The 27,184-nt window shown below is 41.2% G+C and overlaps 1 protein-coding gene across 3 annotated transcripts; it reads right to left on the bottom strand.

Moving 5' to 3' along the window:
* Window positions 1-170: 170 nt before the first annotated feature.
* On the bottom strand, window positions 171-26,856 carry LRRC23 (leucine rich repeat containing 23). Of its 3 annotated transcripts, none has more exons than XM_072653849.1 (8): window positions 26,294-26,856; window positions 6,748-6,914; window positions 6,548-6,657; window positions 4,995-5,248; window positions 4,503-4,633; window positions 3,690-3,826; window positions 2,251-2,530; window positions 171-629 (listed from the first exon to the last, which is right to left on the bottom strand). In XM_072653849.1, exons 2-8 carry the CDS (start codon window positions 6,865-6,867, stop codon window positions 606-608), a joined length of 1,056 nt encoding a protein of 351 aa, XP_072509950.1. In that variant the 5' UTR covers window positions 6,868-6,914; window positions 26,294-26,856; the 3' UTR covers window positions 171-605. The 3 variants fall into 3 exon arrangements, with proteins under 3 accessions (XP_072509950.1, XP_072509948.1, XP_072509949.1); XM_072653847.1 differs by lacking the exon at window positions 26,294-26,856 and adding an exon at window positions 7,381-7,553; XM_072653848.1 differs by lacking the exon at window positions 26,294-26,856 and adding an exon at window positions 7,146-7,517.
* Window positions 26,857-27,184: the final 328 nt, after the last annotated feature.

Below are 27,184 nucleotides of genomic sequence, written 5' to 3'. Positions count from 1 at the left end.
GCCCGCAGGGCAGGGATTCAGACAGGGTGGCACGTCTTTTCTGACCCTGCCACAGCCGGGACCTGGATTGTAACGGATACTGACACAGCGACATCCAGTCACACAGGCTGGCACGCAAGCTGGCAGACGCTGACATGGTCACACACACCGAGGTACACAAGTCACAGGGATGTCGGTGGAGTGCATTTCTTTATTGGAAAAAGAACAATTCAAGCCACCCAGCTCCCGAGGGCACCCCCCCCCCCATTTGTTTTACCTTGTCAAGATTCAGAGCAGTGTTCACATCCCCCTAGGGCTCTCCCTTCCCCTTTCAGGTGTGCGGGGATCCTGTTAAGCTATCTGACTGTTCCACCCCTCCATACCCCCACCAGTTCTACTGAGAAAAAATAGAGTGAAAAACAAGGAATTTCCTCTAGGTCTGCCTTCCTTCCTGTCTCTGCTTTCTTTATCACTCCTTTCACAGATCTGAGCTGTAGGTGCTTCCAACTTCTGGAATGGGGGGGAGGAGGAATGGGTCCTCTTCCTCCAAGGATGGACTAAGGTTATGGTCTTTCCAAGGGAAAGAAGAAAGTGATGGGGAGACCAGTGTCCCCCACACTGGCAGCTCAGTTGACAATTTCATCGGGGTCCTGTGTGGGGAGAGGGCACAAGTTAAGGTTTTCCTTCCTAGGCCCAGCTATGTTCCTGTTTCCTTCCCCCTGTCTCTTCGTGTCATCCCTCTCTGTATCCTTTCCTCTGTCTTTCTGTATCTTTTCCCCATGTTCCACCTCTCCTTCCTCTCACCCATCATTCTCCTCTGTTTCTGACCCCTCTTCTTCTCTCCTCATTCTTTTCTTCCGCTCTCCCCCCCCCCCCCCACCCTCCCTTGCGTGTCTTTTTCCCTTCCTTCTCTCTCATGGTTATTTTTAGTTTCAATTTTTAGTTCCAGTTTTTTCTCTCCTGGCTGTCTTCTTCACTAGGTCCAGCGGTGTTCCTTTCTATTCACACCCCCACCCCACCCCTGCTCTCTTTTCTACTTACCCTTTGCCTACTAGTCTATATTTGCATATGAATCTCCCCCCAAATTCACTTCCCTGGTCTCCTTGACTCCTCATCCCCACTCACCCTAGTTCCCAAAGAATCAGAACAAGATCATAGAATTAGGGGTGAAAAGAACTTTAGGGATCATTTAGACCAACTCTTCCATTTTATAAGTCAAGAAACAAACCTGGAAAGGTTAAAGAAAATGCCCAAAGTCACAAGCTCTGACTGCAAATACAGTGCTTGTAGAGGTGGATGAAGTTAGAGGTTGAAGAGATAGGTGGTCCAGGACATAGAAAACTGAGCCTGGAGTCAAGAGGACCTGAGTTCGAATCCGACCTCAGACACTTCCTAGTTATGTGACCCTGAGCAAGTCATTTAGCCTCTGTTTGCCTCAGTTTCTTCAACTATAAAATGTGGATAAGAGTAGCATCTACCAGGCAGGGTTATTAAGAGGATCAAATGAGATGCTATTTGTAAATCACTTAGCTTTACAATTATAGTGCCTGGTAGGTGCTGTATAAATGCTTAGTCCCATCCCCCTACTCCCTTGCCCCACTCCACCCCCAATTTGTTCCAATACCATACAGCTTTTTACTTTTCTTCTAGCATCCTCAGGCAAGTTTCTTGGATATCTTCCCACCTCCCTCTCTCCTCAGGCTCTTCTATCTCTCAGTACCAGTTTGTCCCTCACATAACTGCTAGCCTTTCCTACCCTCCTTCATTCCACCATTCTGAGACCCTAGACTCAAGTCCCTCTAAGGTTTTCCTTTTCCTTTTTAAGGCAAGATGGAAAGAAACAAAAATAATAACATCAATAAAATGAGGGTGTTGATGAGAGTTAAATTAAAAAGAGGCAGAAACTTAAGAGATTATGACACAGGTGATGAAGCAAGTGTAGAGATTTTCAATCAGAGACAGCAAGAAAAACACAGATGAGATCAACGAGCAGATAGAGAAAAGGGAGTCATTTACAAAGGGTCAGAGAGCCTACACTAGGTGGGTGGGTGGGGAAGGGCTGGGCTTTGGGAGGAAGATGATGGAGCAGAGATGCAGAGCCATCCTCTTCCTTTTAAAAAATTTTTCTTTTCCTTTCTTCCCAAGGACCCACCCTCCTGTAGCCCCATTTCCTTTATTCCTCCCCTTTATTTGAAGAACCCCTTCTTAGTTACTTGTATTCCTCTCCCTGGGGATTCCTCTTCCTCTCCCCATCCTTGTCCCCATCCTTACCCCCATGCCTTCTATCTCCTTTTCTCCAAACTGCTCCAGGTCTTGTTCCATGTCCTGTTCTTGCTCTTCCTTTAACCTCTGTCTAATCTCATCAGCCTCTGCCCGTTCTTCTTCCTCATAGAATTCCTTGTCCAGCCGTTCCAGTTGGGGTATCTGGATCAGGGCTTCTTGTCTGTAGTCAGTTTCATCTGTACATGGGTTCTCCAACAGGATCAGAGCCCGAAGTCGGGGCAATTCTTTCAGCTGAATCAGTTCTGTTAGATTTGTCACTACGTTCCCCCTGTAAAAGGGTTTAAAAGAAATTCCCCTACTTCAGTCATATTACTTTGTCAGAAAGTAATTTTCCTATTATGTTATTCCCCTCCTTGATAAACTCCAGTGGCAACCTTCTTATAAGATCAAATACAAGCTTTTAAAATATATTTTCTTTTATTTATACAATTGTACATTTGCTTTTATGTTTAAAACCCTTTCCACCTGATTCCAATCAGTTTTTCCAACCTTTTCATTCATTGCTCCCCTGCAGAGTCATTGAGTCCAGTGGCAAGATGGAAGTCACATTTAGGCTGCCTTCACAGCCATTGGAACAAATTGTTCTCATCTGCCCATTCCACTGCCCATTCCAGTCTTCACATGCTTGGGATAGACATCCCCCTAACTCACCAATGGATGTGAGGCCTTTTGGTTAGTTTCAACCTAGTTAGAGCATCTGCCGAGACAGTTTTATAAGAGTGTGTGGCTGCTGCATCAATATAGGGGAAGAAGGAAGGAAAGAAGGAAGGAAGAGAGAGAGGGGAGGGAAGAAAGGAGAGAAAGGAAGAAGAGAGGAAACAGGGAAAGAGGAAGGAAGAAGGAAGGGAAGAAAGGAAGAAGGAAAGGAAAGAAGGAAAACCAGGAAAGGAAGGGAGGGAGGAAGGATTTATTAAATGCTTACTATGTGCTAGGCACTATGCAGTACTTTATAGATATTATCTCATTTCATCCTCACAACAACCCTGTTTTGCAATTAGGGAAACTGAGGCACATAGAGGTTAAGTGATTTGCCCAGGGTCATATACATGTGTCTGAGGCCAGATTTAAACTGTTCTTCCTTAGTTCCAGGTTCAATGCTTTATCCAATGTACCATCTAGCAGCTCATAGAAGGGATTTCCTCTAGGGAAGTGGAGGGGTGGGAATTAGAGTTAGAGAAGGATTTTTAAAATCCCAAGCTGGGGAAGTTTTAGGGATAAAATTACATTTGGAGAAAGGAGAGAGTAAATATCCAAAAGGTTAGGATTAGGAAGGGGAGGGACACAAAAGTACCATCAGATTGGATGAAAGTGAAAGGCAAAATGCTAATCATAGATTCAGTTTGGGTAAGATTCCAGGTGTAAAGTCAAAATCTGGGCCCAAGTCCTGAGGTTGGCAAAAAGTGGGGATGAGAGGGTGGTGACCATACCGAAGATTGAGGTACTGCAGGGACTTCATTTCCCGAGAGAAGCCGCTCAGAACACTGATCTGGTTGTCCCGAAGATGTAACGTAGTGAGATAACTTAGTCCTTCAATTCCTTCTATTTTCTTCAGCTGGTTCTGGGCCTACACAGAACAGGCTGATTAAAGAGAGACAAAATTGAAGGAGATTCATGGACAGAAACATACAAAGAAAGAAGAAAAACAACAGAGAGATAGAGATAAAGGGGAAGATGAGTAGAGAGAGGGAAAAGATAGGCAAAGGAGAGAAAGCCAAGGTAAACTGTTATCCTCAGAGAAAGTCAGGACCGTTTGGAGTTGGGTCACTAAGAAGTTGTAACTCCTCCCTCCATTGTCCTTCCCTAAATTCTCTTACTTAGGGAGTCCTATACCCAGTAGTACTATGTTTCTGCCTGAGGAAGAGACACCAGAATGTTTGTACTGTGATGCATACACATATTGTAGGCATAGAAAACTGCAATCTGGATACCTGGGTTCCCTTCTCAACTCTGTAACCAAGAGTCACTGCCCCCACTGGATCAGGATCATGATGTCCTAGAAGCATGTCTTCCAAACCCTCTCAGGAGCTATCATAGGGCCATGCTGAGGATGGGATTGACACCAAATAGTTCTGATAGGGGTTCAGATGGCCCTGTGCATCAACCACGCCATTCTCCCCTCCCACAATAACATGAGTCTTGTAGTAAGATTCAGAGAGGATCTGTGATCCAAGAGAACCCAATGAGTTGGTCAGCATAGTTGGTGCCTTCAGTGTGCTTTCTACCCAACCCTTGAAGGTTACCAAGAAGAGATTCTTCAGCTTGGGGAGTTCGATTCCCATGGTACTCTCCAGCTGGTTCCCTCGGAGCTCTAGTGTGTGCAGGTTCACCAGCTTTTGGGGGTCCAGGCCTGTTATCTTCTTGATGTTGTTCCCTGAGGAAGGCACATGTCAAATGTCGGTGCATTTGAAATGGTCATCTAACCCAGAATGCCACTCAAAACAGAGAAGGAAGGTGTCTGGTCAATACAACACAATATGGCAGAGTGGAAAGAGTCCTGGATTTTAAGTTAGAAGACCTAGGGTAAATCTCTGTTACCTCTCTAAGCCTCAGTTTCCTCATATGTAAAAGCAGGGGGTCAGCCCAAGATGGCCTCTGAGGTCCTTTCCTGTTCTAAAGCTGTGATGCTATGACCTTGGACCAGAGTCTCATCCATAAAATGATGGGATTGGATTAGGCAATCTTTGTGGTGCTATGATATAGCAATATTACACCTCTGCCCACCCAGAGAACACCTTTGAGATCCAAGCTGCCCAATCTGGGATGGCCGATGCCTTCGGTGTCAGTGATCTGGTTGTAGGCAAAGCTGGCGATCTGCAAGTAGGGCAGCTCTGACATCTGGGCACTCTGTAGCCGGTTGTGGTCAGCTTTGAGCCAGAGTAGGTGAGTCAGGTTGTTGAGTGGTGACAGGTCAGTCAGCCGGTTCCCAGACAGATCCACATAACGCAGGTGAATGTAGGAGGACAGCAGAGAAATGTCAGTCAGTTCCCTGGACAGTGGTGAAGGGAGGGAGGCCAGGGCTGCTGTTAGAATTAGGGACTGGGCATGAGAGCTGGAATGGGGAAGAGAGTAGCTTGGAAGACTAGGGAACTGGTTTGCAATGAGAAAAAGAAGGTCAGAAGGATGGGGTTGGGGAGAACAATTCTATGCAAAAAAAAAAAAATTAAACAAATCATCATGCAAAGCAAGAGGCAGTCTAGTCTAGTGGATAGAGAGCAAGTTTAGTGCCAGAAAGATCTGGGTTCAAGTTCTGCTTCTGAAGTATGCTGTAGTCTATGTGACTCAGAGCAGGTTGCTTAATCTTTCAGTGGTCGAGATCACTCTCTAAGAAATTGCCAAGAAGCTATGAAATTACACTGGAGGAGGGAGTTCTCCAGGGGCTCCCTCCACCAATGAAATTACAAGTCCAGTTCATATCCCAATGGCTGTATGTAAGGCACAGTGCTAAACCCAGTAATACAAAGGCAAAGAAACAATCCCTTCTCTTAAGTAATTTACATTCTACTGGAGTGATAGATCTCCTAGAAAAGTCAATTCAAGGTATTTTGAGCATTTTCAACTGGAAGCAATCAGAGAAGGCTTCCCTGAGGAGGTGCTATTTAAGCTGAGCCTCGAAAGGAGGTAAAGACTCTCTGAGCTAGGGTGAAAAGGGAGTTTACTCCAGTGTAAAGAAGCCTGTGACGTAATACTGAATTTGGGGAACAACTAGTTGTCTAAGTTTGACTGGAGCAGAGGATGCATGAAGGGGAGTGATGTGAAACAAGCCTAGAAAGATAGGTTGGTGAAGTCTATATTTTATCTTAAAGGCAATTTATGAAAGATAAAGTAGATTCAATAAGAGGGAGGGAATGCATCAAAGGAGAGCAGAATGTTTTAGAGAGAGAGGAAACTACAGTGAGAAGGGGATTGAGATGCAGTAGAGAGTGCAGAGCGGATAAATGATGGAAAGCAATAAATAAAGAGACAACAGGTGAAATGAAGATGGGGACCAAGGAAAGCCAAAGCTGGTGAAATGAAAAAAGAGAGGATGCAATGGAGAAGTAGGTAACAAGAGTCAAAAAGAGGGACAGAGTTAGGAATGTAGAACAGGAGGGAATGGTCCCTAAACCCCAGCTTTCCCTCCTTCCTTGCTTAGGAACAGCTCTCAGTGACCAGTTCCACTATCTCCTTCCTACAGGACTAGAACAAGAGTGGTGGAGCCCAAAGCTTGGGACAGGAGGGTAAGAGTGAAGATTTCGGTACATTGCACATCTGCTTCTCCCTTCCCCTTCAACACATATACACTCACTTATCCTTGGCCTCCAGCTTCACATAGGCATGGGAGAGTCCATTGCCTGTCTTGCAGAGCAAAGAGAGACCTTCCTTCATTGTGTCCTCTGTGATGGGATTGGAGAGGAACTGAAAGAGGATATAGGGTCAAGTGTACCTTTTTTTTTTTTCCCTCTCTAGGCAGTTTTGCTCATCACTATCCAGTGACTTCTCCCTTACCTCTTCAACTTCTTCTCCTCCCTCCTTCTCTTCCTCTTCTTCTTCATCTTTATCCTCCCCTTCCTCCTCTGGTTCATCCTGGTCTGGATCATATTCCTCCAAGTCCTCCTCATCAGACATCTTCCTTCCTGGGGTAGAGTCTCCTTAAGGTGAAGGTTGGTCAAATCCTAGAAAGAAACAAGGGTCCTGTGACTCCTCCACCTTTTCCTTCTCTCCAAGCCACCATCTCATCCAACTTCAGTCCTAGCAGAGCCTCTTCTTAGGGGAGAATGGTCTGTGCTTAGGTGAAGTGAGTCCCACTGTGCTGTTTGCTGGGCTCCCCATCTCCCCTATGGTTTAAAAGGAGGTGGGGGTGAAGAAGGCATGGAAGACCCAAGCCCCTTGGTTTATTCCCTCACATTTCACTATCATCAGATCTCCCCTTCAATCCCTCTTTTCTCTGTTGGTGAATTCTCCGAAAATCCTTAGTACTTCTCTCCAAAGACCCTTTTTTCATGACTTCCTCCCCTAGCTACCCTCAACTCCCTTATGTCCCTCTCCCCTTCAATTCTCTTATCCCTGTTCTCCCAGGGATCACATACACACACACACACACACACACACACACACACACACACACACACACACACACACCAGATCTGATTCCCAGATCCCTTAAATACTCCTGTTCCACCACGAAAATACGTAAGGAGAACTTGAGAGTTGAGAATAAGGGTCTGAAGGAAGCAGATGAGGGCACAGTTGGGGGAAGGTCAGGTTGTTGTGAAAGTGGTGAGGATTTGTGTATTGCTACCATAGCAACAGGGACCGGCCGTTGCCGAGACTGTTGCTGTGGGCAACTGGCAGAAAAAAAAAAACCGGTGGGCAGCATCCAGGGATAACTGCACCACGGCCGGAGCAGGCGGATCCTCGGTGCTCTTGGTTATTGGCTATCCTCCTCCCTGCCCCCGCCCAATCCCTGGAATACGAGTAGGGGGCGGGAGGTAAATTAGGGCGCTAATTGGCCAAAGGAGAAAAGGCTCCAGGAGATTCCGATAGGACAGAAAGGCAGAGGCAGGAGCATCGAGACTAGCCATTACGTCACCCTAGTCCCTTAAAGATGTAAGCTTTCAAAATAAAGGCTACTTGATCAATTTAGACATTACCTGGGAAGGAGGAGGTGGTGGAATGGATCCTTCACACAGGGGAATTTTAAAGCCGACCCCTAAAACAGATTCCTTCTCATCAATCAATCAATCAGTCACTCAATCATCTGTCAATTTCCAGATGAGGTTGGGTCCACTGGCTGACTGGTGAAAGGTATTTGGTTTAGGGAAAAGAGCTCGGGATTCCCAGCTCTGCCATTGCGAGGTTCTGGACCAAGTGCTTTATCGATCTCGGTTCTTTACCCAAGAGAGGACTAAATGATCTCCTAAAGGCTTCTCCCAGTTGTTACAATCTATGAACCCATGATTAGATTCTAAGGTACCCAGTTCCCCAGCTCCAACAGCCAACCTTCTACAGATAGTCCCAACAAAACGGCCTGGAGTCATTTGGAGGTACTCTAACCAAGGTCCATTATATCAGTTTCAAATCTTTGAGAGTATGGAGTGTAAAGGGAAGACGCCAAAAGGCAACTTATTGCTCATGCTATCCTTCTAATAGTACCATTGAATTGCAAAGTCTCACAGTTGGAAGGGACCTTGGTCCAAACCCTGACTAGAAAAACAGTTCCCTTTACTGAATTCCAGTCAAGTGGTGTTCAGTCAGCTTCTGCTTGCATGCCTCCAGAGGTGAAGAGCTCCCTGCCCAGAGGCCAGGCCTTTGTACTTTGGAGAAGTTCTAACTGACACAAAGTGCCCCCTTAAATATAGCCCACAATTCCTACCTCCACTTTTTCAGGTCAAGTAAAATAATCTAATCTTCTTCTATTTTTCCTTCAAATAGGTACTTTTCAAAGCTAAAACATCCCTATTTCCTTCAACTAATTCTTGTATGGTAAGGTCTCCTAGCTCCACCTTCTAATTGCCCTTTTATGACTCTGCTGTAGTGCACAGAAATGAATTCAATAAGACGAAATCATAACACATGATCCAGCGGGGCAAAGGACAGCAACAATCCATTGACAATGTTGTAGTAATGGTGGATAGTGTTTTCCTGTTTTACTCACCTCACTTGGCATGAGTTCATACGTCTTCCCATACATTTCTGTATTCGTCATATTATTTCTTATAGCCCAGTAACATTACATTATATTCATGTACCACAAGTTGTTCAGCCAGTCCCTAATCAATGAGTATCTGCTTTGTTTTCAGTTGCTCTACAAAGGTGTTGCTATGCATATTTTGGTGTATATGGGACCTTCTTTTTTTCAGCCTTTTTTTGTCTTTTTATTAGTCTTTTTTCTAACAGCCTTGGGATCTATGCAGAGAAATGCAACATCTGAGTCATAGGATATGGACATTTTAGTAATTTTCTTAGCATAATTTCCATTTTCTTGCCAGAATGGTCAGATGAATTCACTGCTCCATCAATGGTGTATTAGTGTGCTTATCTTAAAACATTTTTTTTTTAAATTTTGGACTTGAGCAATAGAACATTTCTCTACATACAACAGAACCCAAAGGGAATTTTCGTTGAAACCCTAACTCCATTTCATTTCTGCTTTTTTAAAAAGTATTTGAAATTAATGTATTATTTTCTTTCCTTTTTTTAGAAGGGAAGGTGAAGCAATCAGGGTTTAGTCATTTGCCCAAGGTTATACAACTAGTTAAGTGTCTGAGGTTGGATCTGAACTCAGATCTTCCTGACTTCAAGGCCACTGGTCCATTCACTACACCCCCTAGCTGCCCCCAATGTATTATTTTCAAAACTGTTCTGCTTATCTGAACTTACAAATTTTCCATTGTGCATTTTAGAAAATACTTTAATGGCCCTCCTTTCATGGCATCACCATTGCTAGCTCCATTCCCCACTCCCCCATTAAAAACAAAGAAATAAAGGAAGAAAAAAACCCTTGTGACTAATAACCATAGTCAAGCATAATGAATCCATATAAATGAGGTAGCTAGGTAGCATAATAGGGCAGCTATATGGCACAACAGATGGGAGCGTAGGCCCTGAAGTCAGGAATACTGGCATCCAGATTCAGCCTCAGATACTTACTAGCTGTATGAGCAAGTCATTTAACCTGTTTGCCTCAGTTTCCTCATCTGTAAAATGAACAGTATCCAGTATCTCTGCCAAGAAAACTCCAAATGGGGTCACAAAGAGTGTGACACAACTGAAAAAGCTGAACAATGGCAAAGGTAGCCTTGTAGATAGAACACAGGACTTGGAGTCAGAACACCTCGGACACCCAGGGGTCACTGTATGACCCTGGACAAGTCACTTCATTTCTGTTTGCTTTGCTTTCTTTATCTATCAAATGAAGATAATAACGGCATCTGCTTCACAGGGTTGTTGTGAGTATCTGAAGAGATAACACAGAGCACTCTGCAGACTTTAAGGTGTTGTAGAATGCTAGCCACTGCTGTCATAAAGGTGCCCTGTGCTCATCACCTCCCTCTCAGGAGCTGGATAACATGCTTCATCACAGGTCCTCTGCATACATAGCTGGGCATTCCATTGAGGCAAGTTGTTAAGCATTACAAAGTTATTTTTCTTTACAATGTGGATATTGTATAAATTGTTCCCCACACTTCGCTATGCATCTGAAAATATCATGAAGGATTCTCCAGAATCTTCACTTTCATGGTTTATTTTGGTGTGATAATATTTCATTACATTAATATACTATAATTTGTTCAATAATTTCCCACAAACGTAAGCAATTTAAAAGACCTCTTTAGTTCTTTTCTCTCCCCGCCCCCCACCTCCGCTTTTGCTGTCTCCTCATCTGAAGTTTGTTTTTCTTGTGATTATTTCTTTCCTGGTATTCTATTCCCCTCAACCCCTATTCCCTCTTCGGGGCAGCTAGGTGGTGCAGTGGATAGAGCACCAGGGCAGGAGTCAGGAGGATCTGAGTTCAAATCTCACCTCAGACACTTGATACTCACTAGCTTTGTGACTTTGGGCAAGTCACTTAACCCCAGTTGCCTCATCCTGGGTCATCTCCAGTCATTCTGATGAATATCTGGTCACTGGATTCAGAAGACTCTGAAGGAGAAGTGAGGCTGCTGACCTGCACAGCATCTTCCCTCACTCAAAACAAAGTCAAGTGCAAATCATGTTGTCAATTCTCTGATGGCATGGCCTTCTTTGGCAACAAAGGACGAACACACACACACACACACACACACGCACATTCCCTCTCTATACCCATTTTGCCCCTGTTGAGTCTGATGTATTTCTACATGAGACTCTGTGTATGTGTTTAACCTTCCTTTTTCCATTTCAGATACAAAGTTCATCTAATACCCATTCCCAACCCCTTCTTCCATGTCTGTATACTCTTCTTATGGGCCCCCAATTATGAGAAAGAACAAATTCCACTTTCTTCTTCACCACTGTATTGATTCTTTACCCCTCCCTTCTCTTTCCCTTTTTCATAACCATAATCCCAGGACTTCTGCTTGACTTATTTTACTCATTACCCTTTGAAGACATTAAGGTTCTGAAGGGACACTAGTTTCTTCTGTCTCTGTTAGAATGCTAGTGTGTCATCCTCACACATCTCCTTCCAATTGGTCAAATAAATTTACCCTTCTAAATTTCTCTGGACTAGTGTTTATATTTCAAACTTCCTACTAGACTCTAGTCTTCTTATCAGAAATATTTTAAAGTCTTCTGCTCCATTAAAAATTCATTTCTTCCCTTGAAGAATTATTTTTTAAATTAAGTTTTATTTTCTCAATTAGCAAAAATCTATTTTCTCTCCTTCCTACTTCCTCTCTCCACTGGGAAAAAAGAAAATAAAACCCTTGTGACAATTATACATAGTCAAATCAAATTCCTAAATAAATTGGTCAAATGTGAAAAATATATGCCTTATTATGCAACCTGAGTCTATCCTCTGTCAGGATTTGGGAAACATGGTTCATCATTAGGTCTCTGGGATCATGGCTGATCATTGCTTTGAACATAGTTCTGAAATCATTTAAAATTATTTATCTCTACATTATTATTGTTATATATACATATATGCACATAAATATCTTTATATCTATATCTATATATACTTATGTAATCTAAACCCCAAAACCCATTAGAGAAAACTCTCTTCTCATCAATGCCCCAAGATTTCATAAAGGGCCACAAAGAACTGGTGAGAGCAAGACAGAAGAGAATTTGAGTCTCTTGGGTTCCTTTAGTTTCCAACTTCTAGAGAGAAAATATACAATGCCAGCCTCTCTTGGGTTCCTTTAGTTTCCAGCTTCCAGAGAGAAAATATTCAATGCAAACCTCTCTTTAGGTTGCTGAAAAGAGAGAAAGACTCTCCTTGAGAAGAAGCTGACATGAGAGGAATTGGTAGCTGTTATCACATTCTCTGTCCTCTGTTTGCTACGCTAGAGACTTTGGATGATTAGCCCCTTGGGGAGATCTGGGTCTCTTTCTCAGTTAAGCTGAGATATCTTGCTCCCAGTGGGAGAGCTCCTTTAGTCAGTATTGTCTAGTATATATTCTCATATGTATACTTTTTCTGATTTGTGTTTTGCTATCAACTTGGATAAATGGTTATACTATTTGCTATGTATTTTCATTGTGGAACTGTTATATTTGGTGGGAAAGAAGTTAAACCTTGGATTAAAAAGCTTGGAACCCGAGTTCCCCCTTGAATGGTGATCTCTTGATATAGCTTCAAACTGAAAATTATTTCTCCTAGGCTAACAATATTTAAGGACACATATAGAATTCTAACCTGGTACCCCCTATGTCTGAGAAGAGCAGAGTGGCCAAACCCTGGCCCACACCTCCTGCTTCCTTTCCTGATAGGAATTAAAGTCTTCCTTGGAGAAGGGTGGGGGAAGGAGACACTAGGGATATCTATTTTCTCTCTCTCTCTCTCTCTCTCTCTCTGTCTCTCTCTGTCTCTCTCTGTCTCTCTGTCTCTCTCTGTCTCTCTCTGTCTCTCTGTCTCTCTGTGTCTCTCTGTCTCTCTGTCTCTCTGTCTCTCTCTCTCTCTCTCTCTCACACACACACACACACACACACACACACACACACACACACACACACACACACACACACACACCCCTCCTCTTGTTACATACGCATTGTTCCAGCTCTGCCCACTCTGCATTAATTTGTACAGGTCTTCCTAGGTTTCTCTGAACCCTTATCTTAGCTTTGCAGGATGCATTATGCTTGGTTATAAGCCTGTCCTTTTTGCCTTTTGGCAGATTGTATTACAAGATTTCAATCATATGTACTAGAGTTGCCAGGTTCTGTGTTCTTGACTATAGTTTCTTGTTACTTAAAATACTTTAGAGGGAGTTTTATGTTTCGACTACACCATTCCTAGTTCTTTCTTATAGAATTTCTTTCAGAAAGTGATCTGTGGGTACTTTTTATCCTTCACTTTGTTCTTGGTGGATCTAGGAAGTTTTCATTTATGATTTCTCGAAATGCAGCATCTGTGTTCTTTTTTTTTTTTTTATCATGGTTTGAAAGACTCCAATGATTCTTTGTCTCTCTTTTATATGTTTTCCGAGTGAGTTGGGTTTTTTCTCCTATTTTTTAATGTTTTGATTTTGTGCTGATATTACTTGTTTTATTTTTTATAAAATATTTCTTTATGTAATATTTCATGTTCTATATGATATATAAAAGTTTTCTTTTTTATCTAATCTAGTTTTCAGGATAGTTTTGGGGAAAAGATAATAAGTTCAATTTTAGACATGTTAAATTTCAGTTATTTATGGAACATTCAGTTCAAGGTGTCTAATACGTGATTGGAGATGTGAGACTGGAATTTAGGGCTGGATAAAAAGAATTGAGACTAGTCTGCATACAGATGGTAACTGAATTCATGAGAGCTGAAAAGACCGCCTAAAGAAAGACCTGGGGTCCAGGACGTATCCCTAGGATTCAATCACAAATAATAGGAAATAATAAGAATAAAAATATGAAAGATAATCCAAAAAGGAAGCAGAGAAGTGGTTAGACAGGTAGGAGGAGAATGAAGGTGTAGGGATTCACACACACCCAAATACAGACAGACAGACAGACAGACGCATGTACACACACACACACACATGCACAACAGAAAAGGGATACTACCTAGATAAGAAGGGTAGTCTGTTGCCAAATGTTGCAGTGTCTGTACTGCATTAATATCAAATGCTGCAGAGAGGTCAAGAAAGATGAGGACTGAGGCGAGGGTATTGTATTTTACAGCTAAGAAATTGTTGGTAACCTTGCAGAGAGAGGGTTTAGTGGAGTGGTAGGACATCATGTGCCAGAAAAGACAAGGAGTTGGCTAGGAAGACCACTGTGCCTGAAGGCACAATGATTTCATTGGTGGATATACATTTTGCTATCTTAGATTGGTTCTAGTTGCCTTGGATGGCTGGTGATAGAGGCCAAGAGATATGGGAGACTCTGACTTCTTACTCCAGAGAGAATACAGCTATTATGGGAATGGCAGAATTTGGAGCTACACAGTGGACTGTAACTATTTGTACTCAGGGTACCAGAATGTAATTGGTGCTACCCAAAATCTTCTGCTCTTTGGCTCCCAAAACACATTATACTGGGATTTTCAATACTTGGGCCAATGGATATAGCGCACTGAATTTTGAGGCAGGAAGACCTCTCCTGTCTTTGAGACTTGCTATGTGTGACCATGAGTAAGTCATTTAACTTATCTGTGTCTCAGTTTAGTGATCTGTCAAATGAAGAAGGTTAGACTCAATGATATACCCAAGATCCTTTCTAGCTCTAAATCTTTGATCCTATTGTCCTGTAAAATTGTAGTGGATATCATAAGAAATACAAGATCTGTACAGTGCTCAAAGGAAAGTGTCACTAACTCATCCTGCTTGTATATAAAGCACAGATACAGCTCATATGTTTCCATGTATGGAAGAATCTGAGCATGAACAATCTCTTAGTGGTGATGAACCATTTCACATGACAGGTGTAGACATACCCAACCAGGAGCCAGAGAGCTTCTGCAGTTGTTAAGGTCTCATGGGAAAAGTATTTCTCAGTGTATAGTTTCCTTGCAAGAAATAATTCTCATCAAGATAGTGTCTTTAAGAGCAAGCTATTCAGGGAAATTGTAAGCTTTGGTCTGAATCAAGAAATCTAGAGCTGTGCTGTGGTGAGAGCTATATCCTAAAGTTCCCATACAAGAAGATTAAGTTAGTTTTTCCTTACAATGTGTTGAAATGTTTTTGAAATTTAATTGACTCAGGAAATTAAGCAATTGATATTGCTTCCTAGTCTCTTCAATCAAAAAATAACCAGGATACAAGGTTCAGACCAACAGTAGCACAGGAAAATGAATTTACCTGAATCCTTAATGTGTATCTTTTACCTTCTCTGTTTGCCCTTCCTCTGGCTAAGCAATGAAGTAGATAGAGAGCACTGGACTTGGAATAAAAAATACTCATCTTCATAAGTTCAAATCTGGACTCAGACACTTACTAGCTGTGTGACCCTGGGCAAGTCACTTAATCCTGTTTACTCAGTTTACTCATCTGTAAAATGAACTGAAGAAGGAAATGGCAAACCACTTCAGTATCTTACCAAGAAAACCTTGAATGGGGTCCTGAAGAGTCAGACACAACTGAAATAACTGCACAACAAACCTCATTTTGTTTACCGATAAAAAAACTGTGGGTGTCTCATTTCATTCCATGATCAGATTTAAGCCACCAGACCTCCCTGGCCATCTCTGGACTATTAACATGGACCTTACCATCCTTGAAGAGATCCATAGTCAGATCATTACAGTTATGTACTATTGAACATGATGGTGAACCTGAGGCATGAGTAGAAGACTCAGTGGAATGAACATGTTTCATTTGTACCAGTGTATGTAATGCTCCTAGGAGTGATGCCACAGGCTTTACCCCACACTTGAACGTGTTTGGGCAAGCATAACAGTTCCCTACTTTTAACTGGCATTGTGCCTCACTATTCTGATCCTGTTCAATGAGAGGATCAGGGTCTGCAGAAGGCTCCATTTTTACCCTGCCCATTACTCTCTTGTTTAAGGACACCGGGCATTGTTAAGGAGAAGCAACAGACAACTGGAAACAAAGTGTGTTCCTGTTGATTGAGAGACAATTGAAGAGTTGTGGTATGTGAATGCAATGGAATGCTACTTCACTAAAAGACACAGCAAATATGAAGTTGAAGAGAAGCATGAGAAGATACAAACTGAGGTACCACAGAGTAAGCGGAACAAGGAAAACAATAGCCAAAATCCCCACAACAATGTAAACAGAAGGAACAAAAAAAAAATCTGAATGTTGTCTAATTATGATTGAATGACTCCAGAAAGAATTTGAGAAAAGTGACCCCCTTCCTTTCATTACAGAGTGGGGGAGAGGCAGGGGAGACAATTGATACTGAACATTATATTTATTGTCAGATATATCTTTGTTAGTTTTACTGAACTTGTAAAAAATGTTTCTTTTTTTATGTTAATTGCAAGTGCATTGGTATTTGAACCCCATGGAACCCGCCCAGAGCTACCTTGTCTTGCTTAAGGGTTGGCAGGCATGTTGGGTTGGTGCCGAAGGATTTAGGCCCATGGGTACATGTGTACATATAATATGTATGTATGCATAGTTGTTTTGGGGGTGTAGGGGGTATTCAAGGAGAACTAGCACTTCTGGTGTGAGGGCTTGTCAAGCCCTTTTCAGGGCTGCTCATCGACCTTTGGTGTCTACCTGTCACTCAACTCTCATCTGTAGTTCCCAGAATCTATAGCATACACAGTGGCCACACTCCAGTAAAACTGTCTCAGTAGATGACTTGAGGGTGACCAACAGGCCTCAAACCCTTTGGGAAGCGAGGGTTACCCCAAGCATGTGAAGACTTCCTCCAGCGAAATGGGCAGATAAGAACAAGTTGTTGCAGTGGCTGAAGCAGGCACTGTGGGGCTTGGCTAGACATCAAAGACATCAAGGTCATCCACTGCGTCCGGATCATCACCACTCATCTTGACTTTTGTCCTGCCAATGGACTTCAATGACTCTGGAAGAGTGAGGCTGACGATCTTGTGCAACTCTGCACTTAAATCCACTTCATGCACGAGTCAAGACATCACCCCAGGAAGTCATTGGTCCTTTTCGAAACAAAAGATGAACAACAATAAATGTGAACAACAATAATTATATATATGTATAGATAGACAGTTGTGTGTGTGTGTGTGTGTGTGTGTGTGTGTGTGTTGGTGGTTATCTTTCATTCTCAAAGAGGACCAAGATGACTTTCCTATGCTGGGGTCAAGGCATAGAGTATCCAACTGCAGCTGATCAGATACTAGCTAGGGAGGCTCTGCCACAGATTGGGCACAAATAGTTCATATGAACATTTGGAGTGGAGATGTCTCTAAATTTATGCACCTCACATTTCTTTTGAGTTACTGAAATCCTGCTTTACCCATAAGGGATAGTACCTTCTTTGATGTGGGCATGATATTCTGGATGGTCTTGCGCCAGTGTCCTCCATGTCTCACAATCAATTCCAAAGTTCTTCAGAGAAAGATATATGTATATATGGATATGGATATATATATACGCACAGAGAGACACACACCTACACACACACCATATATAAAATCTCAGAAGGAAGTTACTAGCATTAAGGTGAACCAGGAAGGTTTCTTGTAGTAGGTGGAAGCTATCAAGAAGGCCAAGAGGTAGAGATAAGGAGGGAGAGTATTCCAGGCATGGAGGACTGCCAGTGAAAAGGAACAGAGCAGTGAGATGGAGGGTCTTTGTTTTTTTTTGTTTTTTTTTTAAATTAATTTTATTTATTTTTAGTATTCTGCAATCACTATCATATAATTTACATTTTTCCTCTCCCTCCCCCCTCCCTTCCCAAGACAGCATACAGTTTTATATAGGATCTACACATACATTCCTATTAAATACATTTTCACTGTAGTCATGCTGTGTAGAAGAATTATAATGAATGGGAGAAATCATATAACAAACCAAAATGTAATACACACACAAAAAAATGATCTGCTATATTCTGCAATTGAATTCCATAGTTCTTTCTCTGGTTGTGGAAGGCATTTTGCCTTAGAAGACCATTGGGAATTTTTTTTAAGTCTTTGCATTGCTATGAAGTTCCAAGTCTACCAGAAAAAACTCTCACATACTATGGTTGTTACTGTGCACAGAGTTCTCCTGGTTCTGCTCCTTTTGCTCAGCATCAGATCATATAAGTCTTTCCAGGCCTCTCTGAAGTCTTCCTGTTCATCATTTCTTATAGTGCAATAGTATTCCATTACATTCATATACCATAATTTATTCAGCCATTCTCCAATTGATGGGCATCCCCTTGATTTCCAGTTTTTGGCCACCACAAAGAGTGCTGCTATAAATATTTTTGTATATGTGGGACCCTTTCCCATTTTTGTGATCTCTTGGGGATACAGTCCTAGAAGCAGTATTGCTGGATCAAAGGGTATGCATATTTTTGTAGCCCTTTGGGCATGGTTCCAAATTGCTCTCCAGAATGGTTGGATCAGCTCACAGCTCCACCAACAATGTATTAGTGTTCCAACTCTCCCACATCCTCTCTAACATTTATCATCATTTTCCTGTTCTGTCATGTTTGCCAATCTGATAGGTGTGATGTGGTACCTCAGAGTTGTTTTGATTTGCACCTCTCTAATCAAAAGTGATATAGAGCATTTTTTCATATGATTGTAGATATCTTTAATTTCTTCCTCTGAAAATTCCCTGTTCATGTCCTTTGCCATTTATCAATTGGGAAATGACTTGTATTTTTGTACATTTGACTCAGTTCTCTACATATTCTAAAAATGAGGCCTTTGTCTTTGACTTTAGCTGCAAAAATTCTTTCCCAATTTTCTACATCCCTAATGGAGGGTCTTTGGGCCAAGAACAGCAAGGAAGTCAGTGTCACTGGATCTCAGAATATGTAGAAGGGAATAAAATGTAAGAAGACTAGAAAGATAGGAAGGGGTCAGGTTATAAATAGCTTTAAAAGTCAAATAGAATTTTATTTTTGATCCTGGAGATAATAAGGAGCCATAGAGTTTATTGAATAGAGGAGTGACATGTTCAGATAACTTCAAGAAGCTCACTTTTGGTACCTGAGTCAGGATAGATAGATAGATAGATAGATAGATAGATAGATAGATAGATAGATAGATAGATAGATAGATAGAGACAGATAGGATAGACATATGGATGGATGGGTGGATAGATATATACACATTTACATATATATGTATACGTGTGTACATATACACATATCTGTGTGCATTTATATGTGTATGTGTGTACATACAGAGTTGTCTGAGTATCGTCTCCCCATTAGAATGCGAGTCCCTTGAGGACAGGGGAGTTTTTGCCTTTCTTTGTACGTTGCCACTGTTTGGCACAGTGTCTGGAACACAGTAGGCTTTATATACCAGGCACTGTGCTAGGCACTGGAATTACAACTACAACAAATGAAACGTTCCTAGCCTTGAGCTTACATTCTAACCAAAAAGACAGCAAGCATCTACCTAAGTACCTGCAGCATAAATATAAGGGGAATAAATTCAAATAAATATATGCTTTACATTTCCCTGACCAGAAGTGACTGAACTGTCATCCTGAGATGATGGTCCTAATCTAGGTGCCTTCCTTGTAGATTCAAGAGGTTGGTAGCTCCTGGGGCCATGTTCTGTTTGCTCAGCAGGAGGGGATCCCCACCCCAACTTCTTGGAAGAGAAGATGATGTCCACCTCTGAGTAAGTAGGATACATGAAAGTGTAGTCCATTGGCATGGGAATCGCTCCCTATTGGTGGAGACGAATGTCCTTCTCTGCAGGAGAGACAGAATTGGAGAGAAGAGAGCGCCAACCTTCACCCAGTCCCCCAGGGTTACAAAAGGGTTAACAAGGCTCTAACCAGGGTTGGACTTGTCAGAAGATGAGGACCTTGAGTGAGTTTCTAAGACAGTGCAGAGCAGAGATCTGAAATCTCTATTCTATCAGTGAATTAGCTGTTCAACTATCTCACAGTATAGATATCAGTCCCCTGGTGGATACTTATCAGGAATGATGGGGGACAATTTGGAAACAAAGAAATTTGGAAAAGAAAAAAAGTCATTCAACTGACCCAGCAATACTACTAGTTGTCCTGTAACACAAAGAGATGAAAAAAAAGGAAAAGGACTCATGTGTGTAGACAATATTTATAGCCTCTCTATTTGTAGTAGTGAGAAAATAGAAACTAGAAGAATGTTTTCATATCAGAGAAAGACTAAATAAATTATGGTCTATGAATGTAATAGAAGATTACTGTGCCATAAGAAACAGGCTGTTTCAGAGGAAAGATCTATAGGAAATGATGCAGAGAACAATTTATACCATTACAATGAAAAACAACTTTGAAAGACTTTAGAATGCTAATGACCAACCATGATTTCAGAAGACCAAAGATGAAACATGCTAGCCACGTTCGGTCATAGAGGTCATGGACTTAAGGTGCATGATAAGACATGCTTTGGGAGTGTGGCTAATGTGGAAGCTTGTTGTGCTTGACTGTGCATATTGGTTATAAGGATTTTTGGGGAAGGAGAAAGCAAATGTGCACTTGCAAAAACTAAAATGAAATTTTGAAAAAAGGAGTGAAGGATTACTGTTTCATTTTTTATGTATTTGTCAATGTGCACTTATGAGTCTTTTGTGCTTGAGACGTTTTTTGTGGTAGAGGAAAAAACTACCTTCTATCCAATCTATCTCGTATATTTAATACTATTTTTGGAGAGACGTAAGTCACTCCAAAATTTTGTTTTAGAGAATAGCAGTAACTAGTGTTTGTATAGCACTTTAAAGTTTGCAAAGTGCTTTACAGATATCATCTCATTTTATCCTCACAACAATCGTAGAAAATAGGTGTTATAATTATTGTCATTTTACAGATGAGAAAACTAAGACAGACGGAGGTTATTATCCCCATTTTATAGGTAAGGAAACTGAAGTAATTTGTTGCCCAGGGTCACACAACTAAATATCTGTGGATGGTTTTAAATTCAGATGTTCCTGGCTCAGAGTCTAATACTTCATCCACTATAACAACTAGCTGCCCAAATCTCTCCAGAGTTCTACTCTGGAGTGGTGGGGGAAGGTAAAGGTGGTGGTGCACAAGAAGCCAGAAAGTATGGGAAAGGCCTAATACTCCTCTTTGAGTTAAGGTCCCCTAGAACTAAATCCAATCTGCTAAGTCCAATGCCCTTAGTAGGAGGGGGTGCTCCTCTCTCATTTTAGGTATATGTCTTTACATTATGGGGGGGGGGGGGGAGAGAGAGAGAGAGATTGAGAATGCTCCATGTGGCTAATAAGAAAAATATAAATTTAAATGACTCCCAGGTATTGAGTATACCTACTAAATGGGCAAAGATGATAAAAGATGGAAATAGTCTTCAACAATATAACTCCATAGAATTGACCCAATTCTATATAATTTTGTCTCCAAGGGTGACTAAGATTTCTGCCTTTGTGGGGAGCAGGAAAAGGGCTTCTGGGCTCTTGTTTCTTCCCTTCCCTGGCTCCAAGAGGGATATTAGGTTAGAATTGTGTCAATCCACCACAGCAAAACATATTCCAGGGGTACAACACTACATGAAACTGAGGGTCAGTGCTACTTTTCCCTATCACTTTTAAGGCAAAAGTAATACTTATACTAATCAGTTTAGCTCCCCTTAATCAAACCTGAAACAAAAGTCCATCTTAAATAGCTAGTAAACATCTTTATCAAAGTAATCAGTAAACAGAAATTGGGTAAATTATTCAGATTAGAATAGATAAAAGAATACATAAGAGTATTTTTCCTTAGAGTAAGGGAGATAACATCTCCCTCTAAACAAGAGAGAATGATCTGAGATCTCACCTGTGGCAGTAAACTTTGGATAGTCAGTCTCTAAGGTTACAAGTGTTGGGAATCACAGAGCTTACTGGGGGCCAGCTCCCCATGAGTCTGTGAATCTCAGGGCTACAGGTAGACTTTCAAAGTTTCACTCATCTCAAGACTACTTCTCTTGCAGTCCACCAGTCATCTCAGAAAAGTCCTTCTCAAACTACTCAAACAAGTTTGCAATGTTGGACTCAGGCTTTCTTTTGCAGAGTATGGGGCTGTCCCTCAGGAAAATCACCCAGGAGGGTGGTTACAGATCAGGGTTGTGGTTTGGATGAACCATTCTAGATAAGAAAAATTGGAATTATGCAAGAAAAATTATTAAGATGTCCATATCCTTTGAACTCATGTTATATTACCAGGCATAAGCCATAATGAGGTCAGTGACAGAAAGAAACATCCCCATATACCAAAATATTTATAGAAGTTCATTTTTTTGTGTTAGAGCATGCTGCTTTCAAACTTTGAGTTGTCTTATTTGAAGGATTTAAAGGGATAATAAAGAGATGCAAGGGTGTACTCTGTTCAGACTTTTAGCAACCTATTTGCTTATGGAAAGGATAAGAATCTGGGTAGATACCCAAAACAATAATTTAGCTTTCTGGGTTTAGATGGCCTTTGTACCTTTTCTCTACCCATTTATTTATAAGGTAAATTTAGATTTAAAGAGATATTTAAAAACAGCGACCCCCCTCCCCACCCCAGAGATATTTGATCATTTTTGGTCAAATAACTATTGTCTATTTCATAATCTAGCCTATTGAGATGAAAATTGGGGAAGTTTATTGGACAGTCATCATAAATTAGAATGAATGAAGAAACCAAATCTGGAAGATTAATCTTAACCTTATCTGGAAGATTAATCAAAGGAAAATATTAAGTCTAAGAGCATTAGTTTTCTTGGATGATTCTACTCTTTTATTTTTTAAAATTCAATTTTATTTTATTTTTAGTTCTAAAGTTTCTCCCTCTCTCCACCTCCTACTTCACTCACTGAGAAATCAAGAAATATAGAAGTCATTACAAATATGGAATCATTCAAAACAAATTTCTGCATTAGTTATATTCTGAAAGAAAGAAAAAGCAAGAAAAAAGAGAGAGAAAAAAATATGCTTCAATCTGCATCCTGAGTTCATCAGTTCCCTATCAGGAGGTAGAGAGCAATTTTCACCATGAGTCCTTTGGGATTCTAACAGTCGTTGTGTTGACCAGAGTTACTAAGTCTCTGAAAGCTGACTATCTTTACAGTATTGCTGTTACTAGGTAAATTGTTCTGGTTCTGCTGACTTCACTTTGCATCAGCTCATACAAATCATCCCGGGTCTTTCTGAAATCATCCCCTTTTTAATTTCTTACAGCACAGTAGTATTTCATCACCTTATATATTACTACTCTTTCTTTGAAAGAACTTGGTTCCTGGAACTGAGAATGTCTCGCTCTGTTGATGAGAGACCTTTCTGAGAGAGTAAAACAGGAGGCTTCTGTTCATCCTGAGTTAAGGGTACCAGCTTTCTCTAATCAGGCTGGTTAAAGAACAAAGCAGGATTTCAGCTGAACCCAAGACTGGGGTCATTGTAGACAATGGCTGAGCATTGTCTGTCAGTCTCCAGAAAAACATAATCCAGAGCCTGTGAGACAAAAGTCAATGGGAGAAGCTCAGTGGCCTTCCCATTGCCCTGAACCATCAGATGCAGGAATACTCATCCATCTGCCCTTCCCCAAGTATCCTGACCACAGGTATTCTAAAAAGGGTATCTCTCTCTAAGTTTTCTTTCCCCATGGATTTGTGGCTTATTTCTTGGAGAGTGAGCCCCAGGTTTATAAGATGTTTCAAAGCTACTTTAAAAAAAAAAGCTTCTTGAAGTCATAAGGGACTTACTAAAGTTGAACTGTTTACATTCCTACATGGAAAGACAGTATTTGTAACTCTTGAAACCTTTCAGTACCTGGGTACTGGGTGGGATTACACACACACACATGCACACACACACACACACATAGAGACAGAGTGAATTGAAGAGGATGGGATCATATCTTAAAAAAATGAAATCAAGCAGTGAGAGAGAAATATATTGGGAGGAGAAAGGGAGAAATGGAATGGGGCAAATTATCTCTCATAAAAGAGGCAAGCAAAAGACTTATTAGTGGAGGGATAAAGAGGGGAGGTGAGAGAAAAACATGAAGTTTACTCTCATCACATTCCACTAAAGGAAGGAATAAAATGCACACTCATTTTGGTATGAAAACCTATCTTACAGTACAGGAAACTGGGGTATAAGCAGGGTGGGGGGGATGATGGAAGGGAGGGCATGGGGAGGATGGAGCAATTTGAGGTCAACACTCATGGGGAGGGACAGGATCAAAAGAGAGAATAGAAGTAATGGGGGACAGGATAGGATGGAGGGAAATATAGTTAGTCTTATACAACACGACTATTATGGAAGTCATTTGCAAAACTACACAGATTTGGCCTATATTGAATTGCTTGCCTTCCAAAGGGAAGGGGTGGGGAGGGAGGGAGGTAAAGAAGTTGGAACTCAAAGTTTTAGGAACAACTGTCGAGTACTGTTCTTGCCACTAGGAGACAAGAAATACAGGTAAAGGGGTATAGAAAGTTATCTGGCCCTACAAGACAAAAGAGAAGATGGAGACAAGGGCAGAGAGGGATGATGGAAGAGAGAGCAGATTGGTGATGAGGCAATTAGAATGCTCGGTGTTTTGGGGCGGGGGGAGGGGACAAAAGGGGAGAAAATTTGGAACCCAAAATTTTGTTAAAATGAATGTTAAAAGTTAAATAAAAATAAAATAACATTTTTTTTTAAAAAAGCTTCTTTTTCATTAAATGATTTTGAGCTTATCTTGGTTGTGGAAAAAAGACCATTCTCTGGTTAGCCAGTCAGATTGTTCAAAGGCTTTATTAGACAACTGGACAAGACTGCATCTATCTCAAGGGCAAGACTGTCTTGAAGGGCTTCAGTACTGAGAATTCTTTATACATCGGTCAAAAAGCAAAGGGGGCATCAGAATTTCTAAGACTCAGAAGACAGAAACTGAAGCATTTTATGCTTGCTGAAGAAAGAGAAAATGAACAGAGAGCGGTGAAGAAAGGATAACACTTAATGGTCAACTCTCATTGGAGGGTCAATAGCAGTATTTTTCAAAAGTGTAAGTTTGCTTCTGTCATGTCCCTCCTTTTATCCTATAAAGCATACCAACCTCATTCTAGGGAAGTAGCAAACAAGCCAATACAGTCCTCCTCAGAAGAGTCTGCTAGATTTTCTCCTATTACTTAAGCAGGTATATGTGTCTTTGCCCATCTTTTTAAAAAATATTTTATTTTTTCTCAAATGTATGTTAAAACAATTTTCTAACATTTTTGCCCATCTTAACAGTGCAAAGAGTACCTAGCCTTTAGGAAGGACAAAATACCCTAAAAGATGAGTATTCTATTCTGGAAAGGAGTGAGCAAATTGATACCAGAGATCTCAATTAAGGGAATCATTCCCAAGTACTATATAGTGAAGACTAGAGGGAGGTCAGAATTTTGGAAGTCTGGTCATTATGTCAATGAGAACTGACCAGTTGACATATATGCATTATCCAGAGGCATTACTACTCAGACCTGCTAGCCAGATCTGAGTCCTGGAGAATGACCCCTAAAGGCTGTTGACTTCATTCTGCAGGTCTTTGCAGAGGTTGAACCAAAGGAAGGGGAATTAAAAGGTACAGTTTCATCATGGTTAGGACACATAGTAGACAACATGGGAGACTATCTCTACTAGGCTACCACATATACTGGGGTCCATAATGGCTAGAAACATGGGGAACACTGGGAAGAGTCGGGGCAGGGTCCTTCAGTCTATAAATATGAGCCAGTTGGAGAGCAGGGTTGTGCTGTTCCAAATGGCTAGCAGAGCCAACCTTGAGCTAAATTTTCAGTGTGATCATTTACACCTTAGAAATTGGCAAACTCCGGACTTGATTGATCATTTTGTGGATTGTCTGGATTTCAGAAAAAGATAAAGAAAATGGCAATCCTGCAGATTAAACTTAAAAAGTACATTGTGCCTACATTTTTCCAGAGAACTAGCTGTTAAACATTTACTAGCACACCCCTGGACAAGGTTGCTCTAGTATCACTTTGGGCTGGTCAGTTTGTCTTCTATCTAGTTGGTGAAGCTACAAATATTTCAAAGGTTAATCTCAGGCATGACTGCCTGATAAAACGGAGAGTGTGAGATTAACAAAAACCAATTTCCTCTCTGCTCAGAGAGGAGTCCATCTGTGGGTTGTGCCCTACAATCTCTATAACCTGACAGGACTCAGAACTGAAACAGAGAAGCAAAAGAACTGTCAAATAGGATATCTTCTGGCCAAACTGACCCAAATTCGTCTGAATTAGTTTATTCAGAAACCTAGTCTGCTTACAACAATGTGAACTTTTCTTAAAGAAAATTCCTTAAGGTCTTTCCTAAGTTTAAATAACCCCAAATAGTTGAAATTACCTGAGACAATATTGATCTCCAAGTTCAGACCAATGGTTCCCTCTGCTTTCCAGGTGTGCATGGAAAATTTTTTTTTCTTCAAGGCATCTCATGAGCTTCTGGTTAACATGGCTACTTGAAAGTTTTTTGAGAAGCCCAGCTCATTCACACAAATCCCGATATTTGGAAAGAATTCCAGAAAAAAATACAAAAGAAAAAAAATTCAAAAAGAAACAGAAATAAGCTCCAGCAGCCTCCTGAGGGAAGCCAGAGATAACACTAGTCAAGGGATGCTGGGAGCAACAAGGGAAGCTTCCCACCAGAGCAACCAGTAGATCTGGGAAATGGACCAGAAGGGAAAGAGGTGAAGACAGAAGCAGGGAGGTCAGCAGTTTTCAAGGCTTCAGATTGAAGTATTTTTTTCCTCTCTTTTTCTTGCATTTTTTTCTTTCAGAATATCGTCAATGAAGAAATTTGTTTTCATGACTTCATGTTTGTAATGGGTTTTGTTTTTCTTGCTTTCTCACTTTCTCAATGGATGAAGTAGGGAGTGGTGGCAGAGGAGAGACTGTTGAACTGAAAATAGAATGTTAAAAATGCTAAGGAACCATAGTCAGGGTTACACAAGACTGCTCCAACTACAGAGAGAGGGAGGGAGAGAGAGAGAGAGAGAGAGAGAGAGAGAGAGAGAGAGAGAGAGAGAGAGAGAGAGAGAACAAATATAAGCAAGCAAGACACTCTATATACTCAGGTAGCTTACGTTTGAATGATGGAAGACAATATAATCAAGAGAAAATAGAATATGGGGGTTGAGGGAAAATGGCACTCACAAGAGTAGGGGGAGGATGTTGGTGAGAAAAAGGATAAGAAATCTGGAGGGTGAGTCAAGATGCAGACTAAATGAAGTGTGAC

Source organism: Notamacropus eugenii, chromosome 3, assembly GCF_028372415.1.
Source record: "Notamacropus eugenii isolate mMacEug1 chromosome 3, mMacEug1.pri_v2, whole genome shotgun sequence".
NCBI lineage: Eukaryota > Metazoa > Chordata > Mammalia > Diprotodontia > Macropodidae > Notamacropus > Notamacropus eugenii.
Note: the sequence above shows the minus strand (reverse complement) of the source record. Positions and strands in the feature narration are given on the sequence as shown.